Source organism: Mastigoproctus giganteus, chromosome 14 (assembly GCF_048544385.1).
Source record: "Mastigoproctus giganteus isolate SK-2022 chromosome 14, ASM4854438v1, whole genome shotgun sequence".
NCBI lineage: Eukaryota > Metazoa > Arthropoda > Arachnida > Uropygi > Thelyphonidae > Mastigoproctus > Mastigoproctus giganteus.
In genome coordinates, this window is record NC_143588.1 from 5,286,148 (window position 1) to 5,306,834 (window position 20,687).

General features: G+C 39.0%; 1 protein-coding gene across 1 annotated transcript in view; it reads right to left on the bottom strand.

Annotated features, from left to right (window-relative positions):
• The window catches only part of LOC150074956 (uncharacterized), a 735,724-nt gene that overhangs the window by 61,922 nt on the left and 653,115 nt on the right, over positions 1-20,687 (bottom strand). The window contains exon 20 of the mRNA XM_090389002.1: positions 13,060-13,275. Coding sequence (XP_090245128.1) covers positions 13,060-13,275 — 216 coding nt within the window. The remainder of the gene's footprint in view (positions 1-13,059; positions 13,276-20,687) is intronic.

Genomic DNA, 20,687 nt, shown 5'->3' on the forward strand with positions numbered 1-20,687 from the left:
TTTTGGTTTGTATATATTGATTACAAAATAAAAGAGGTTTTGTATTGTAAATATTTTATTGATCATTTACAAATTTCCATAATTTCAGCTGGAAGACAAGATACAATGGATTTATGATAGCTAAAGTAAGAGATGTATAATTGTGATTGTAATGAACTTGAACAGCAACCTTCCTAAGGACAATTCCAAACTTGACCTACTACTGTTCTTAATGTAAGCACCATCTATTTGCTATGATTAGACAGCTCGGTAAACCTACAGTGTTCTTGACTCAGGGCCAATAAAATCGGTTGGATGCACATTTTTATGTGCATAAGGAAAAGGAGCTTGATCATTTAAACTCATCTGCTCCACAATTGGAGAAACGTTCTTCATACATAATTAATAGTCACTTTGGGTACATCATTGTTAGATGAAGTGGCATTGCTGGTTGAAGACACTGCTAAATCCAAAGCTTGATTTTCTGTTTGTCTTTTATGCAATCTCAACAGTCTTTTTTGTTCTCACACACCCATTGCTAACTTTTTCTTTATTTTCTTATGTCTTGTCATTTTCCTTCTTGCTGATACTCTTGAGAATGCTCTGCACTTGATTTTTGGCATTGTTGAACACTCAAATTTTATTTTTGAAAATTATGTTTGTGTTTTTCTAATGCAGTTCAATGAAATTCAAATGAATGGCATTTGAATTTTGTAAATCAGTTCACTATAACTCGAGATATCGTACTGGTCATGAAAATATGTGTCACATGCTCTAATCACACTACCGTCGAGTTGAGTGCTTGGCACAGGCTAGTGGTGGGAGTGGAAGAAGGGACTGGTACATTTTCTTCATTGATTCCCATTCCACAATGGTCTCATTACGATTTATTTCAGAGAAATTATTTTCTGTTGCAATTGGGAAAATTCTCAATAAATTTATACAGTACATCTTGAAGAACATCTGTTATAGCAGTGTCTCGTTGTTGTTTTAAATTTCCCAATTATCTTTCCAGCAAGGCCATCTATATGAAAATAGTGCAATACTAGAGCAACTTATTGCAATGGCAAGATTTGTTTTACTATAAATATTAAGACAATTATATTATCTAAGCAGAGGAAATCCTGCTGGCCACAAAAGACAGGACAAGATAGTCCTGCAAACTTATAATTTCTCTGAGACCATATGGCAGTAGCGTAAGAATGCCTTGGCATTGGGGCAGGTGCCAAGTGCACTGGTATCAGAGGGGCACCACTGACAGCTCATATCAGTTCCATGCCAAGCTATTTCAACACCCAAGGCTAGCTCGGATGTCAAAATGGCGACAATGTCAAAATAGCTGATGAAATGCCGCCCCTAAATGATGTCCCATCAGGATGAGAGCAGGGTTTTGAAAATTAATTTTTTCTAAATGGCATGTTTTCAGAGGGTGATTCAAGCCTGCATGCATCCTTAAATATGAGTACACACTCACACTGCATAGCAGCATAAATCTATTTGCCGTCCGGAACGTAACTTTGAAGGGACAAATCAGGCGACCACTTCATCAGCGCATGCCCGAATGCATCATCTTCAGGTTCTGTATTCAATTTGAACGTTGTAGACCAACATTTTCCAGCCAATTCTGTCTCTTGCTTTGTGAAATAGTTCTTGTGTTGTAAGACCCCCTGTCCATTCTTTGATGCTATCAAGCCACTTTTTTCTTTGTCTTCTTTTTGCTCTTTTGCCTTTAATTTTCCATTGCAGGATTAGTCTCTGCAAGTCATATTGTGGGCCTGTTATAATATGCCCAAGGTAGGCAGTCTTTCTCTTTGAAATTGTAGTTAGTAATGTCCCTGTGGTTCTTGCCCTCTTAAGGATCCGCTCATTGGTGACGCGATCTGTCCACGGCATTTTGAGCATTCTTCTGAGCGACCACATCTTGAAGGATTCCAGTTTCCTGATTTCTGCATGACCCAGGTCTCACATCCATATAGGAGAGTGTTCCATGTGAAGCATTTGGCCATTCAATATCTTTTCTGGAAATCCACTTTTGTGTCACAGAGGAAGTTCTTAAGATTCTTAAATACCTCTTTGGCCATACCAATTCTGCTTCTAATTTCTGTGCCTTGGTCATTATTATTTGTAAAGATCATCCCTAGGTATTTAAAGCTACTCACTTGTTCGATGGGAGAGTTGCCACAGCGTATTTTGATTCCAAGCAAGGTGTTTGCTTATGACCATAGTTTTGATCTTTGGCATTAATTGTTAAGCCTATCTGCTCACTGGCTGTTATCACTTTGTTGAGGATGTTTGTAGCTTTTCTTCTGAGGTTGCAATGAAACAGTATCATCTGTGTATCGCAGGTTACTGATAACTGAACCATTAACAGTAATTCCTTCTTTAGAATCTTGTATTAAATCTATAATGGTTTCAGCATAGAGCTTATATTTTTTGGTATGGGAATAAAGATGGATCTCAGAAATTCAAGGGGTAGTTTCCTTCCCTTTAGGATATTATTGAAAGTATTGAGGAGCTGTTGTTTTCTTCTTGCTCCGAGGCATTTGAGCATTTCGGTTGGGATGTTATCAATGCCAGTTGCTTTGTTATTTTTCATTAATTTAATTGCTTGCTCCAATTTTTCCATCAGAAAGTCCTGATGTTCACCTTCTGTTTGGGCATTGTCATTTCCTAGTTGTCTGTCGTCCTTCCAGTATAGTTTCCTCAGATATTCTTGCCATCTATCCTTTTCCTGTTGTTTTTCCACAATTTCCCTGTTCTTTTTATCCAGAATGTGGTCTCTTGCACGGTCTTTCCTGATGTTGCATAGTTCTCTCACTTCTTTGTGGACTAGATAAACCTTATGCTCTTTTTGCAGATATTCAATCCTTTTATATCTCTCCTCCATCCATGTCAATTTTTTTTCAACATATGAACATGTATGGTGTCACCTATAAATGAGACACAGTGATGTTGTCTCTCTGGTTGAGTTGAATTTAAGTTAACCAGAATGGCGATTTGAATTAATAGATATAGGACTGATAAGAGTACAATGATAATGTTTATTATTATTTCTTTTCAGCACCGGATTGGTTGCTCAAGGAAATGATATCATGTTGTTTGTTTTGCAGTCAGTTGGGAGCAACAGACAGTGGTGACCAACCTCCTTGTGGTGGGGTGTGAGTGCCCATCTCTGCCATTAGGCCAATGGTCACTCTCAGATTCTCTTATTATTTTTATTTGTTTATGTTTGAATAGACCTGGTTTGGTCTGAATCTTGTCTGTTTATTTTTGTATTGTTTGTTTAGATAACCAACAATCATAAATTCAGAACAATCAACAGATGAGATATAGACAAGAGCCTAGGGGAACATCTTGGTTGTCAATTTACTAAAACTGACTCAAATGTAAGTGTCCTTCCTGTACATTGTACAGGATACATTGTACTTCCCATATTTAAATGTTTTTACTGTTTGTTTGAATAACCAACAATCATAAATTCAGAACAATCAACAGATGAGATATAGGCAGGAGACTATATCTCATCTATTGGCATCTTGGTTGTCGGTTTACTCAAATGTAAATACCATTCCTGTACATTGTACTTCCCATATTTAAATTCAGCTTTGCTTATGTCTGAGTGACACTGTTCCTCTGATATTCTTACAATATCTAAATTTGATCACTTAATTAGTACTTCAAATTCATCAAATTTATTTACAATTCTCCTGGCATTATTGTACATGCAAGTATGTATGCACCTGTTCTTACTCTTAGTTGCCCTAATACAGCCCATGTATTTACTTGTTCTACGACAACCAGGGCTTCAATCCCATAATACCCAGGCTGCTGGATGTTCTGGTAGAAGCAGTGCAAGAATCACTTTCACCTCTACCTGCAGCTATGGTTAATCTATTAGTCTATGTAACCCACCAAGCTAACATTTTCTCATCTGCCTATCTCTGATGTGAAAGCATCAGCAATATTCTTGCACCCGTTCTATTTAAGTATATCCCATACTTGTAAAAAAACAGTCTCTCCTGCTAACACTTGTAGACCATGCTAAGAAATATTCTACCCCATGAGCTTTGCACATTCTCTCCACGGCTGAATTGATTGACAAGGCTCTCAACATGTTCTTCCTCCTATCACGTCTGGGTAGAATTGGACACTTTCAAATTTAATCCAAAGTTGCAACTTTTTCCCTATACTGCCTTGTACTTGATAAGTATGTCTGCAGATCTCCTACTCTTAATGTCATTAATGACAATGTGTACAACAGTATTACCTTTTGTGCCCTTAAAAGATTATATCTACTCTACAATGTCATTTACTTCCTCCCCTGGCAGATGTACCCTGGTCCTATGGCCCCGGGTTCCAAGCGTTCCGCGACCAAGTGATTTCTGTGCGTTCCAAAAAGCGTTATATCCAAAGAGCCTTTGAACAAGTTATATTTCATTCCAACTACCATTTTCTTTATTTATAAATTACTGCAGCACTTTTGCACTATAAGAAGTAGGCAAAGGCCCAGAAAGGAAAGCCACCTTTCTGTTTCTAACAGTACTAACCAAATAACTCAGCCGCTTGGTCACCTAGTGGCACTTCTCCTGCTTCCCCGTGGCGGGGCCAGAAACCTGGGAAGTAAAGCAAACCCCCAGGGCCAAAAGGAGCAAAACATGGAATATGGCAACTTCCCCCAATTAAGACTGCAAATACCATTTGACTGCATACCGAATAATACGGATTTGCATCAACCTGATATTGGCTCTACCAATCCAAAGAGACTGAAGACGGATACTCCTCGAATTGAACACCCAAGTTTTCTGATTCTTCATTCACTGACAAACCAGTCCTTAGGCAATCTATTGCTATTTCTCATTCAAAAATGTCTTGAGAACATAGCTGGTTCCCCGAAAATGGTGAGACGACTAAAATCTGGCGACCTGCTTGTAGCGACCACAAGCTCTAAACACTCTGAGTCTCTACTTAGACTCAACTCATTTGGTGGAATTCTAGTCAAGCTGTCCCCATATGCCACACTAAACACATCCAAAGGCGTAATTTCAGAATGGGACCTAATGAATGTCTCAGAGGAAGAAATTGTTCAGGAACTGCAGGATCAGAAAGTCACACAGGCCAAAAGAATCATGATGAAAAAAGATGGCGAGCTAATTCCAACTCGGAGCATCATACTAACATTCAGCTCACCCATCTACCTTCGTCAGTGAAAGCAGGGTATTTGCATTGTCGCATTCGTCCGTATATTCCAAACCCAATAAGATGTTATAAGTGTCAGAAATTTGGACACTCACAAACAGTCTGTCGAGGGGACCCAGTATGTCCAAACTGTGGATCGAAAGAGCATACCCAAGCTGATTGTAATGCCCAGTCTTCACTTTGTCCCAACTGTAAAGGCAACCATCCAGCCTTCTCCAAAAATTGTGAACAGTGAAAATACAAGAAAGAAATCCAGAAATACAAAATAGAAAAAAAAGTCTCGTTCCCAGAAGCACGAAAGCAATTGCAACTACAGATGCCTAGACGTACATATTCCAAAGCCTCTAAAAAATTTCATTCAGTATCAATTCAAACTGACAAATCAATTCCACCAAACATCTCCATTTCTGAATGGGCTTGATCCTTGCTCTCTTCTGTACCAAGCAGGGCTAACAACACGCCAGTCACCATACCACCTGCTGTCCATGCAGCCCCTGTAAGACCCGTTCAAACAGAGAAACCAGATTCCATTAGCAAACAGCCAGATGACTCCGTCCTTATGGATACCAATGAAATCCCCAGTCAGGAAGAAACAGAAACCATTCTGGAGATCCATCCAGAAGATGAAATAGACACGAGACCAATTTTCTCAAAAAGAGATAAAATTAAAATTGACCGCATCAAACAGACTTTTAAAAAACAGACAGACTCAGCTCCTTCATCTAAATCTAAACAATGAACAATGTAGTCCAGTGGAATTGCAGAGGCTTGCGTAGCAATATTGATGACATCTAGGAAATAATTAAACGTCATAATCCAGTTGGCATCTGTTATGCACGTATCTGAAACGAGCATCTCGTTATGGTATGCCTTGACATAGAGAAGGCCTTTGACACCACTTGGTGTTTTGGCATCTTGAAAGATCTGCATTCCCTTGACCTCAGAGGCCATTTACCATATTTCATACAAAACTTCCTTCAGCATAGAACTTTTCAAGTCCGCTATCAGCAAGTCCTCTTGCAAATCTATATACAAGAGGAAGGAGTCCCACAAGGCTCAGTTCTGAGTTCTATCTTATTTGCAATAAGAATAAATAACATAACCAAATGCATACCCGACCCTGTACACACATATCTCTATGCCGATGACCTGACTGTTTCCTGCAGTTCACAGAATATGAACTTCATCAAAAGGCAACTACAAATCTCTCTTAACAATATTGAACTATGGATGACACAGAATGGATACCGACTATCACATCAGAAATCTAGTGTCATTCATTCATTTTTGTAACAAACGAAAGGTGCATCCTGAACCAGAGCTTCACTTAACGAATCATCCTATATTAGTCATGAAAAGTATTTGCCTCCTCAGCCTGATTTTTGATAGTAAGCTTAATTTCTTACTACATGTCAAATATCTGCGGACTACTTGCCAGAAAAAAATTAACATACTTAGAGTTCTTTCTTTGACAGCATGGGGTGCAGATCGCTATATCCTGCTTCAATTGTATAGAACTCTAGTTAGGTCTCGTCTTGATTATGGTGCCCCAGTCTATGACTCTGCCAGGGAAAGCATGCTTACATGCCTTCACCTATTCAACATTCTGCCCTCAGGATTGCAACAGGAGTATATAGGACATCACCAGTACAAAGCCTTTATATTGAAGCCCATGAAGTTCCACTCTGTCTCAGAAGAAAGGTGTTACTTCTGAATTATGCAGCTAAAATTCGAAGCATGCCTACCCATCCAATTTGGCCTATACTTAGTGATCCACAGTTTAAAATTTTCTTTATAAATAAACCCAGTGCAGTTCAGCCTACTGGTATCAGGTTACAAGCACTATCAGAAACTTGGAATGTACATCTTGAAAAAGTCCTCCAAGATCCAACCTTCAGTTGCCCCATGGGCCTATATTAAACCATCCTGTGACAATTACTTCCTAAACTGGGGGAAGCATTCCCTGGCAAATATCAATATACAACAACTCCATACTGCTCACACAGAGAATTATCCTCTTTTTACAAAAATATATACCGAAGGATCAAAGTCTGATAGTGGAGTAGGTGCTGCAGCAGTTTTCCCTTTTAACATCATCTCTGTATCACTTCCCACCAAATGTAGCAGTTATACAGCTGAGTTATTTGCCATCAAGCTTGCCCTATGAAATATTCTCCATCGAAGCTAATCAATACTTACGAGTCCGTAGAAATACCGTTCGTGAATTCCCGCCATTTTTACACGATAGCATAAGCTTAGTGTAGTATACTGCATAATATAATATTGTCAATTAATCAGTAAATCTATTAATCTTGATAAACTTTATTGTCAATTAAATTGTATTTTTAACTCTATAAATATATATAACGACTTAATCGTAACAAATAATTAATACATAACTATAGTGGTACACGTGATACGGAAGTTGTATAAAGGGAACACTAGATACCGAAAAAAAAAAAAAAAAAAAAAATATATATATATATATAACATAACTGTTTTGGGATATAACTTAAGGATTTAATTTTTGTTTTAAATTTTATTGAATTAAATTGGAATCATGACTCTGACCAGAGCAGCAAAGCAAAAGGCTCAAGCTAATGGGAGTGCTGTGGTTCAGGGAGAACTGAGGGGGGGCAGTTGCCCTCTGAATCACAGTCTATTAAAATGCACTGTTTGCATGATGTTTGCGGAACAGTCGGGTATGGGACATGATACTGCCAAGGGGGATGTCTTTGTGTGTGCACGATGTAAGGAGTGCAAGGAATTCAGGCAACAACTCAGCGTTGTTATGGGCCTTTATGAGACCTTGAAGGACAGGGTGGATGCCCTCGAAGGAAATAAATTGAGGGGCCCATCAAGCTCTCAGCTGCCCACATCAACGCCAGAGCTTGCACATGGTCATCAGGCAACACAGGGGCAGCCCCGTAGGCAGAATGCGCTGGTCCCACAGGAACTAGTAGTTGTTGGTGACTCTATTGTCAGGGAAACGGGGAACATGCTTTGTAAAAAGGATAGGTGGAATAGGACCAGGGTATGTCTGCCAGGGGCAAAGGTTGATGACGTTGAAGAGCGGATATCATCTTTTAAGGGCACAAAAGGTGATATAGTTGTACACGTTGGCACTAATGATATTAAGAGTAGGAGACCGGCGGAATTACTTAGCAAGTACAGGTTACTGTTGAAAAAAAGCCGTGAATTAGGGTTGAACTTGAAAGTGTCTGCAATTCTGCCCAGACACGATAGGAGGGAGTATATGATGAGAGCCTTGTCGATCAATTCGGCCCTGGAGGGATTGTGCAAGGCTCAAGGGGTAGAATTTTTTTCAGCCTGGACTGTACTTGTTAACAGGAGAGATTGCTTCTACAGGGATGGGATACACTTAAATAGAAAGGGTGCAAGAATTTTTGCTGATACTGTCGAGGCAGTGTTAGGTGGGTCGGAAAACTGCTAGTTGGGGGGGATACAAGGACTAATAGATTAACAGTAGCCACTGGCAGAGGTGGAAGTGATTCTTGCACTGCTTCTATTCAAATGAGCAGAAGTCTGAAAAACAAGATGCAGGATATTTCAGAGACTGCTGGTAGTCATTGCGTTACAAGTAAACACATGGGTTGTGTTAGGGTAGCTAAGAATAGAAACAGGTGCATGTATACCTGCGTGTACACCAATGCTAGGAGTTTGGTAAATAAATTTGATGAATTTGAGGTATTGCTCAAAACATCAAAGGCAGATATTGTTGGAATATCAGAGACGTGGTGTCACACAGATATAAGTAATGCGGAACTGGAATTTGGGGAATACAATGTATATAGAAAGGATAGACAGGACAGGAGGGGAGGAGGGGTTATGCTATTAATTAAGAAACACATAAAGTCAAAGGAAGTGAAGCCAGTTGACATCGATGGACAGGGCAGTGTCGAGTCAGTTTGGTGTGACATAAGCATAGGGAAATCAAAATTGAGAGTAGGAGTGTGCTATAGGCCTAATGACTCTGATGAGTATAATAATATATTGTACAGGGAAATAGAGTGGGCCAGTAAATCAGAGAGTCTTATAATGGGGGATTTTAATTTCCCAGATATTGACTGGAATTTGTGGGTTGGTCACTCGCACACTAGCAAGGCTTTTGTGGATTTATTGGATGATTGTTTTCTACATCAGCATGTTCGTGAGGCAACAAGAGGGAGCAATACTCTTGATCTGATTATCAGTAGTGATTCTTCATTCATTAAGAACCTGCAGATAAATGAACCACTAGGTGGCAGTGATCACAGTGTGTTGAAGTGGGATTTACTCAAGGAGGTAACTACCATCAGAGGTAAAGGGAAGGGTTTTTGTTTTCGTAAAGGCGACTATGATGGTCTGAGACAGTATTTAAATTCTATACAGTGGGACCAACTGATGATGTTACCAACAGCAAACTCAAAATGGGAAGCATTCAAGGAACTAATCTTGGTGGCAACCAGGCTTTACATACCAACTAACAAATATTGTTCAAGGTTTAGGCCTAAATGGATGTCAGATGGACTAATGAGACATGTGGCAGAGAAGAAAAATGCATGGGATACATACAAATTAATGGGTGACATGGAAGCCTATGATAGATATAAGTTGGTCTGTAACCAAGTCACAAAGGAGATTAGGCAGGCAAAGGCAGACTACGAAAAATCCTTGGCAAAGGATGCAAAGAAAAACAGGAAGGAGTTCTTTACATACTTGAACTCGAGAAGGAAAGGGATGAATCAGATTGGTCCACTGGATATTGATGGTTCAACAGTTGAGGATCCTGCTCAGGTGGCTAACAATCTAAACGAGTATTTTGCATCTACATTCACGCATGAGGAGTTATTCAGGAAGGAGAATGATGTAGGTAAAGTAAACATTGGCAGTGAGCTGGATGATTTTGTAATAACTGAGAGGAAAGTGGAGGAGAGATTGTTGAGGATAAACATAAAAAAGGCACCTGGGGTGGATGGGATCTATCCAGTTATATTAAAGGAGGCAGCAAAGGAAGTATGCAAACCCCTAGCCATAATTATGAGAGCTTCTTTGGACTCAGGAACTGGAAATGTGCATAGACTGGAAATGTGCAAATGTGACCCCAATTCACAAAGGAGGATCAAAGGCTGACACAAGTAATTATAGACCTGTTAGTTTAACTTCTGTTCCAGGTAAATTAATGGAGGCACTGGTTAAAGAAGCACTGCAGGATCATCTAGACAAGAATTCAGTTATAGCTCAGACGCAGCATGGTTTTGTTAAGGGCAGGTCTTGCCTGACCAATTTGATTGGATACTGTGATGTAGTCACAAAAGAACTGGATGCAGGGAATAACTTTGATATTATATATTTGGATCTTAGAAAGGCTTTTGATACTGTTGCACATGGAAGACTGCTGCACAAATTGGAGCAGTGTTGCATTGGAGGCAAATTGCTGCTATGGATAAGGGGATGGTTGAGTGGCAGAAGACAGAGAGTGGTAATCAATGGACACTGCTCAACGTGGACTAATGTTATTAGTGGAGTTCCTCAAGGTTCAGTGTTGGGTCCATTGTTGTTTTCGGTGTTTATGAATGATATTGATGATGGGATATCAAGTTTAATGTCTAAGTTTGCAGATGATACAAAGGTTGGCAGGGTCGTTAAGGACACTACTGACGCTATGCTGCTGCAACAGGATCTGGAAAGGTTGAACAGATGGGCTGAGAGGTGGCAAATGAAGTTTAACATTGACAAATGTAAAGTACTACATATGGGTAACAGTAACCCCAGAGCAATGTATCAACTCTGCGGTACTACACTGACAGTGGTGGAGAATGAAAAGGACCTGGGGGTAATTGTGCAGGCAGATATGAAGTTCTCTGAGCAGTGCAGACGAGCTGCAAGAGTAGCTCATGGTGTCTTGTCAATGATATACAGGAATTTTTCTAGCAGGGATAAGGAGGTGATTATTCCCTTGTATAAGGCAATGGTTAGGCCACATCTTGAGTACTGTATACAGGTCTGGAGGCCTCATTTCAAGAAGGATGTAGAGCTGCTGGAACGGGTATAGAGAAGGGCAACAAGATTAGTAAATGGAACAAAGGGTTGCTCTTACGAAGAAAGGCTTAAGTTTTGCAAATTACAGAGTCTGGAGACTAGGCACCGGCGAGGTGATCTGATAGAGGTGTATAAGGCTTTGAATGGTTTGAGCATGCTCAATGCCAATGGGATTCTTCATCTTTCTCAGAATAATCACCTCAGAGGGCATAAATTCAAATTGAGGAAGGACGGATGTCGGATAGATGTGCGGAAATTTGCCTTTGGCAGCGGGTGGTTGGTTGGTGGAACCGACTTCCATCACTTGTTGTTGAAGTTGATAGCCTAAACAAATTTAAAGCTCAACTGGACAGGTATTTCGAACGAACGGAGGGGTGAAATGGGAGAGAGTGTTTTTTTTTTTTTTGGCTGATGCTGAATAAGCTTGCTTTCTTGCATCATATGCCTCTACTAATGCTAATGCTAATCTGTCCATCAAAAAGAGTATAATATATATAGCCCTACAAAACACCTCCTCACCAAAGAATAATTTAATAAAAACTAAGATGTATGTTGATACATACTCAGAGCTGAGTATGCTGATACATACTCAGCAAAAGATAGCTAGTAGTTATCTTTTGCTGGATCCCAGGCCACACTGGGATATCTGGAAATGAATGTGCAGACTATGCCGCCAAACATCCTTCTAATTCAGATTCATGTGCTCTCATTCCATATGCTGACTACAAATCTAATATACAAAGAATATGTAAGGAACAATGGACACTTATATGGCAAAATAAAACAGATAATAAGCTCTTTCAAATAAAACCAGATCCACAGTTATGGGCCTCTAGCTTCCGGGAAAACAGAAAGGAAGACCTGCATTGGCTGTATCATGTCTTGTTTCAGAAACATCCACAAACATTGCAGAAATAGCAGATTTTGTTATGCTGTGATTTGTAGGAGAATCATCTTCCTTTCATTTCTCCCCTAAGCCACAGAACTCCTGCTACTTTGAGCCCGTTTTTTGCTGTGCTAGTCTATGTAAAGATTCCTGATTAAATTTAATTTAACAATACTATACTAACTTTATATATATATATATATATATATATATATATAATACAATAATATAGTATTATGCTATACAATAATATAGTATTATGTTCATTGAGTTTAAATTAGTTATAGCCTTATTAAAAATAATATACAGTATTTCTTAGCTAAAACAAAAAATATTATAGCCTTATTAAAAATAATATATTTCTTAGCTAAAACAAAAAATATTATAGCCTTATTAAAAATAATATATTTCTTAGCTAAAACAAAAAATACATGTCAATCTACATTATTAGACCATTGAGCTACTTATCACAATTAAACCCTACTATTCCACTACCATACACTACACTACTTGTTACATGCGACAAAATCACCAAATCACCCCAAATCACCAATACAAAACACCTAACAATATTAAGTCGTGACTTATAAAATCTTGCTAAATTTAAAAATAAGCTAATGATTAAGACTATTAAACTATTTATTGAACACAACTTGTTAATTACTTCAAAAAAGACAGCAAAATTTTACAAAAAACTATCCATTCCCTGGAGCTCAAAATTCATCTGTGCAGTGAAATATTAGAAAATTAAATAAATTGCATGAAAACATAAGTTTTGATGATATTAAGTTTCTGGTTCTATCTTTATATTGCTCTTTTTTATATTCTTGAGTTAATTAAAAAAAAAAAAAAAAAAAAAAGGTTGGCACCGATTTTGGTTTAATGTTTAAAGATTGTTAGATACTTTGTTTCTATTTTATATGCAAAGTGATATTTAAGCAGCAGAGATTACTTACAGATTTAGCTATTCCACATGTATCATTTGCTGATTTTAAGGACAACCTCATGTCACCATTTACAGCATTTGCTTCTTTACTTTTATTATGAAGTGCCTGTGTCTCTATCAATAATTGGTGAGCTTCTTCTAATTCATTATGCTCTTTTTCATACCTCTTCTTTAAATTTTCAGCATACAGAAGCATTACTTCAAGGACACTATTTAATTTATTTTCCTATACAAATAGATTACACATGAAGAAATTATAAGATATATTAAACATAAATGGTAATCTTAAATTATTTAAAAAATAAACTTTGTGGAAGTATAATTTCAAATAATGAAGCTTTAAAAATCAAATCTTTTATCTTTGGTAAGTGGTATTAGAATGTTGCTATGGTCATTAGTTGAAGCATATGATACAAGAAAGCAAGCTTATACAGCATCAGCCCAAAAAAAAAAAAAAAACAACCCTTCCCATTTCACCCATTCGGTCACACCAAATGTTTGTCTAGTTCAGCCTTAAATTTATTTAAGCTATCAACTTCCACAACAACAGATGGAAGTCTGTTCCAGCAATCAATTACCTGCTGGCTAAAGGCAAACTTCCGCACATCTATTTTACAACTGTCTTTCCTCAATTTGAATCTATGCCCCCTCAGGTTCTTAATCTGAGCAAGCGGAAATATTCTGTCAGCATTCAGCCTGCTCAAATCACTCGAGGCGTTATACACCTCTATCAGATCACCTCGCTGCAACTTGCAGAACTTAAGCCTTTCTTCAAAAGCACACCCCTTTGTTCCTCTCACCAATCTTGTTGCTCTTCTATGTACGTGTTCTAGCAACTCAACATCATTCCTAAAATGAGGCCTCCAGACATGTATACAGTACTCAAGGTGTGGCCTGACCATTGCCTTATACAAAGGGATAATCACCTCCTTGTCTCTGCTAGCAAAATTCCAATATATATCATTCACAAGATTCCTGCTCTAGCAGTCCATCTGCACTGCTCAGAGAACTTCATATCTGACTGTACAATTACCCCCCAGGTCTTTTTCATTCTGCACTTCCCTGAGTGTAGTACCAAACAGTTAGTATGTTTCTCTTGGGTTACTGCTACCCATATGCAGTACTTTGCATTTGTCAATGTTAAACTTCAGTTGCGACTTCTCAGTCCATCTGTCTAACATTTTTAGATCCTGTTGCAGTAGTATACTATCTTTGGTGTCATTAACAACCCTGCCAACCTTTGTATCATCTGCACACTTGAACATTAAGCCTGATATATACCTTCATCCATATCATTGATAAATACCCGAATAACAATGAGCCCAGCACCAAACTCTGAGGGACTCCACTATTAACATTCCATGTAGAGCAGTGTCCATTTATTACTACTTTCTGCCATCTCCCACTCAACTATCTTTTTATCCATTGTAGCAACTTGCCCTTAATGCCATATCACTCAAATTTGTACAGAAGTCTTCTATGTGCAACAGTAGCAAAAGCTTTCCTGAAACCCATATATGATATCAAAATTATTTTTTGCATCCAGTTCCTTTGTGACCACATCGTAGTATCCAATCAAATTGGTCAGACAAGACTTACCCTTAACAAATCCATATGTGTCTGAATTATTACTGCAGCCTTGTCTAGATGATTTTACAATATTTCTTTAACCAGTGACTCCACTATTTTCCCCAGAATAGAAGTTAAACTAATGGGCCTATAATTATTTGTGTGACCAGTTGAGCCACCTTTGGGAACTGGGGATGCATCTGCACATCTCCAGTCTGTGATGACCTCCCCTGAATCTAAGGATGCTCTCATAATTATGGCTAAGGGTTTCTTACTTTACTCACTGCCTCCTTCAATATAAGTGGATTGATTCCATCCACCTCAGGTGCATTTTTTTATGTTTAACTTCAACAATTTTTCATCCACTTTGCTCTCCGTTATTACAAAATCATCTAACTCCTTGTTAGAGTTAGATAAGCTTTTGGCTTCCACTTCCCTTCAGAATTCCTCATGTGTGAATGTAGATGCAAAACTTATTCAGTTTGTCAGCCACCTGAGCAGAATCCTCAACAATCGAACCATTGATATCAAATGGACCAATCTGATTCATCCCCTTCGTTCTGGAGTTTAGAGTTCTGGAGTTAAGTAAAGAAGTCTTTGTTGTTGTTAGCATTAGCATTAGTAGAGGCATTTGATGCAAGAAAGCAAGCTTATGCAGCATCAGCCAAAAAAAAAAAAAAAAAACCCACTTCCACTTCACCCCTCTGTTCGTTGAAAATACCTGTCCAGCTGAGCCTTAAACTTATTTAGGCTATCAACCTCCACCACAAGGGATGGAAGTCTGTTCCACCAACCAACCACCCGCTGGCTAAAAGCAAATTTCCGCATGTCTATCCTACATCTGTCTTTCCTCAATTTGAATTTATGCCCTCTCAGGTGATTTTTCTGAGCTAGAGGAAGAATCCCATCAGCATTGAGCATGCTTAAACCATTCAAAGCTTTATACACCTCTATCAGATCACCTCGCTGGTGCCTAGTCTCCAGACACTGTAATTTGCAAAACTTAAGCCTTTCTTCGTAAGAGCACCCCTTTGTTCCATTCACTAATCTTGTTGCCCTTCTCTGTACTCGTTCCAGCAGCTCTACATCCTTCTTGAAATGAGGCCTCCAGACCTGTATACAGTACTCTAGGTGTGGCCTGACCATTGCCTTATACAATGGAATAATCACCTCCTTATCCCTGCTGGAAAAATTCCTGTATATCATTGACAATACTCCATGAGCTACTCTTGCAGCCCGTCTGCACTGCTCAGAGAACTTCATATCTGCCTGCACAACCACCCCCAAGTCCCTTTCATTCTCTACCACTGTCAGTGTAGTACCACAGAGTTGATACATTGCTCTGGGGTTGCTGTTTCCCATGTGTAGTACTTTACATTTGTCAATGTTAAACTTCATTTGCCACCTCTCAGCCCATCTGCTCAACCTTTCCAGATCCTGTTGCACTAGCATAGCATCAGTAGTGTCCTTAGCAACCCTGCCAACCTTTGTATTGTCTGCAAACTTGGACATTAAGCTTGATATACCATCATCAATATTATTTATAAATACAGAAAACAATAATGGACCCAACACTGAACCCTGAGGAACTGAACACTAATTACATTAGTCCACGATGAGCAGTGTCCATTGATTACCACTCTGTCTTCTCATCCTCAACCAGCCCTTTATCCATAGCAGCAATTTGTATCCAATGCCACACTGCTCCAATTTGTGCAGCAGTCTTCCATGTGCAACAGTATCAAAAGCCTTTCTAAGATCCAAGTATATAATATCAAAGTTATTCCCTGCATCCAGTTCTTTTGTGACTGCATCATAGTATTGGTCAGGCAAGACTTTCCCTTAACAAAACCATGCTGAATCCGAGCTATAACTGAAGTCTTGTCTAGATGATCCTGCAGTGCTTCTTTAACCAGTGCCTCCATTAATTTTCCTGGAACAGAAGTTAAACTCACAGGTCTATAATTACTTGTGTCAGCCTTTGATCCTCCTTTGTGAATTGGGGTCACATTTGCACATCTCCAGTCTATGGGTACCTCCCCCTGAGTACAAGGAAGCTCTCATAATTATGGCTAAGGGTTTGCTTACTTCCTTTGGTGCCTCCTTTAATATATTTACTATACTTCTAGCATTGGTGTACATGCAAGTCTACATGCACCTATTCTTAATGTATCCTCTTTTATAGTGTTTGTCAGCTTAATCCAGACTGCTTTGGCACACAAAAGCCCTGTTGGCCACCCACAGAGTGGTGAAATTAACATACCACCAAGTTGCACAATGGGAGGAGAGCAGCCTGGTGAACCCAACAGATGATTTGGTATGGTTGTCAAAGATCATATAATTTTGTTTCTGCACCTACCCCATCCATTAAGATTTACCACCACAATAACACTCACCAGGCCAAAGTGCTGTATTCTGTTGTTATGTAACTTCTCTTTCTAGTTTTCATTAACTTAAAAAATTTTGTCCAGCTACAATTGGAAAAACCGAGTAATGGTCTAATCTACAAAAGGAAACTTTGTAGATTTGACTACCATGATAGATACAATTTGACTATCATGGTTGATAACCATCGAAACATTTCAGTTTGGATGACCTATTTTGTTCTGAATGATTCTAATTGAAAAGGCATATAAGTTGCAGAAAAGAAACGGCTTGCAACTATTATTATTCAAATAAATTAACAAAATGCAGTATATCTTATAAATGCAGCAATTTAATTTTTTTTTAATAGTTTGACACTTTCAGCCATAAAATTTTACTATGTCTAGGATGTACACCTTTTGGCATCTCTCATACTCATAAATATCAAGTAGCCCTAAAATGGTTCTGCATGGGTGGTGGTGGTACTCAATTGAAAGGTAACAGTAGACTACTCTATTGGGGAAGTATTACTTACTCAAAGTATAAGAGATAGAAAACTTGTTGTGAATTCACTTTATGAGATGTAATAATGTCTAACATGAAAACTTGAGATGTGTTAAAGTTTACCTAAGTATAAATAATGTATTTGCACCAAACTGTGTCATAGTCTGAAGTTTTCAGACCTAAAATATTACTAATCCAGCATCTTTGAAAATCTGGTACAGTACTTTTTAAAATTAAAAAAAAAAAAAAAAAAAAAAAGCAGTAATTTTAAATTTACTCTGCCAGTTTCATGCTTCATCAAGTGCTGTTGTTTTGGCAACTGTAAATTATATCCATAGTGTGCTTCATGTATTGACTAACTCATACTTTAAAGTGAGTGGAAAGTTGGGTGATTTATTAGCATTAAAGTGCATAATATATGGCTCTCATCAGTTGGTCTCAATTACAACTAACAATACTATCACGATGGTAGGACTGTTAGTAATCCTGGGTATAACCTCCATGCACAAGCACACGGTGGGTGACCACTCAGGTGTGAACCAACGTAAGCAAGGATCGAGGTGTGGTGCATTCCTCTACCACATGGAGGAATGCCACCCCTCTGTGTTACCAGGTAGTGTTAGGAGGTAGATGTCTCTCATCAACAGGTGCAATACCACCACTTTGCTTATTGGAGGCTTGTAGGTGGAACCCACGTTTAGTCTCCAGAGCTAAGTTCTGGTCAACCCTTCCCCATCTCTTCCATCATGCAGTACGATTGATGACTTTTGAGGTGATGATGAACATCGTGGCGAAATCCAATCTTCCTTACATTCTGAGGGTACAGCTCTAAAATGATGTTTGAAGGCTGGCCACTGGTTAGTAGACCGAACCGAACCTATTGGTAACTCTCTAGGAGGATTCTGGATTAGCTAGTGTATAATCTTGCTATGCTACTTCTACTCTGTCAGATAGTGACTGGAGAGAGTCCAAGTAGTGTGTATGCGGGGGCCATTGTCGAGGCCACGTTATGTCAAGGTTCTGGGTATATTCTTACCACGTGTACACCATATCCAAAAATTTCATTACTTCATACAGCATGTCCCACCCACTTTTTCTTACTATTGAATACACCATGAATTGTCAAACTAATAGAACTTATCTGCGAAAAGATCTAAACCTTGCAAACAGTTCCTAGTTCATTTCACAAATATATGTGGCCTCAATTTTAATCTCAGCAATGTCCATTTCCACTTACAGTCTGCCAAATCCCATGTACTTTTTCTGACAGAATCTCAGTTATCGGGGGTGCCTCCGTAGCCAGGTGGGCAGGAGCAGTACGTAGCACATGCTTCTTGAATAGTCCAGGGTTCGAACCCGTGACCACCAAATATGGAGGATGCGGAAAGGTCAGGGAATGACCGCCACATATCCTCCCAAACACTTCCTACTTCATTTCAGAAATATACGTGGTCTGAATTCTAATCTGAACAATGTCCATTTCCACTTGCAGTCTGCCAAACCCCATGTACTTTTTCTGACAAAATCACAGTTATCGGTTGATTCAAATACTGCTCATCTCAGGTGCCCAAACTACTCGCTGTATGATTCCTTTCGCCTCAAAGATGATACTTGTGCATATATCCGTTCCGATATTCCCTTTCAGAGACTTGGTAATTTGGAATCTCCTCTTTTCAACCTTCTCTGGCTTAAAATCTCTGTACCACATTGTGTCAAATTCATCTGTTGTCTCTACCGTTCTCCCTACTCCACTAATCACATGGAGCTCTTTGACTTCCTCTCTTTGCAACTTGACTTTCTCCAGTTCAACAATCCTAACAATGAGGTAATTTTCCTTGGTGATTTTAATGTTCACAACTCCAGCTGGCTCCCGTTTTCTAGTCACACCAATCCAGCTGGTCAAGATGCTGAGGCTTTTGCATCTCGACCAGCTGGACTCGACTAATGACTTTGTACAGATTGTTCATTTACCTACAAGAATACCAGACAATCCTAACCATAAAGCCAACACGCATGATCTTTTTCTCACAAACAACCCTTCTAAGCACAAGGTTTAAGTGAGAGGTCCTTTAGGCACGTCAGATCACAACTTGGTGATTGTCTCTTCTCCAATGGTTCCTTTATCTCATGACTATTCCCAAACTCTTATTGTTTGGCATTACAAGAAATACCCAAGCATTCTGGTCTCTTGCCAAAGCTACTGGCCGCAACTTTTGCCCATCGCTGCTCCCACATCTGTCCAAACCAGATGGTTCTGTTGTCACTTCAGCCAAGGATAAAGCTGACCTGCCAGCATCCCATTTTTCTTCCAACTGATATATTAATGATCTTCGTAAAACACCTCCCACCATTCCCAACACACTCCATTCAATGCCTCCTATGGTCTTCCGTCAAAAGGATGTCAGAAGGATTTTGACAAATCTCGATTCTAAGAAAGCTACAGGTCCTGATGGTATTTCTCCACTTGTTCTCAAAACCTCTGCTCCTGAACTTACTCCTTTTCTTTGCCGCCTTTTTCACTTTCTTATTCCAAAGGTGTTTTTCCTTCTGCTTGGAAATTTGCTCATATCCAGCCAGTTCCTTAAAAGGGTGACAAATCCCTCCCATCCAATTATCGTCCCATTGCAATTACTTCTACTCTTTCTAAAGTAATGGAGAAATCAATTAACCGCCAACTCTTAAACTACCTAGAAACTTTCTGTCTGATCAACGGTCGCAAGAATGGATTCCGCAGTGTTGATTCACTGGTGATATTCTGGCTTATGTTATCCATTTATGGATTAATTCAAGGGAAAATTTCGGTGCAACACAAGCAGTTGTTCTTGACATCCCAAAGGCTTTCAATCGTGTTTGGCCTAAAGGTTTTCTAAACAAGGTTATATCTTATGGTTTGCCAATTGTTTTTTGTAATTGGTTACCAGTTTTCTCTCTGATCGCTCACTGAAAGTGATGGTAGATGGCTCTCTGTCTTCTGACTTCTCCACTAATGTCGGTATCTCCCAAGGTTCAGTTCTTTCCCCCGCTCCTTTCCTCTTGTATATTAATGACCTTCTCCCATTGACTGGAAATCCTATCCATAGTTTTGCCGATGATAGCACATTGCATTCCACTTTCCATTTTGAGAAATCTTGCCCTGCTCAATCAGCTTCAACTTCTCAAAAATCTGCTACCAATTCCTTAAATGCCGATCTCCTGTTAATT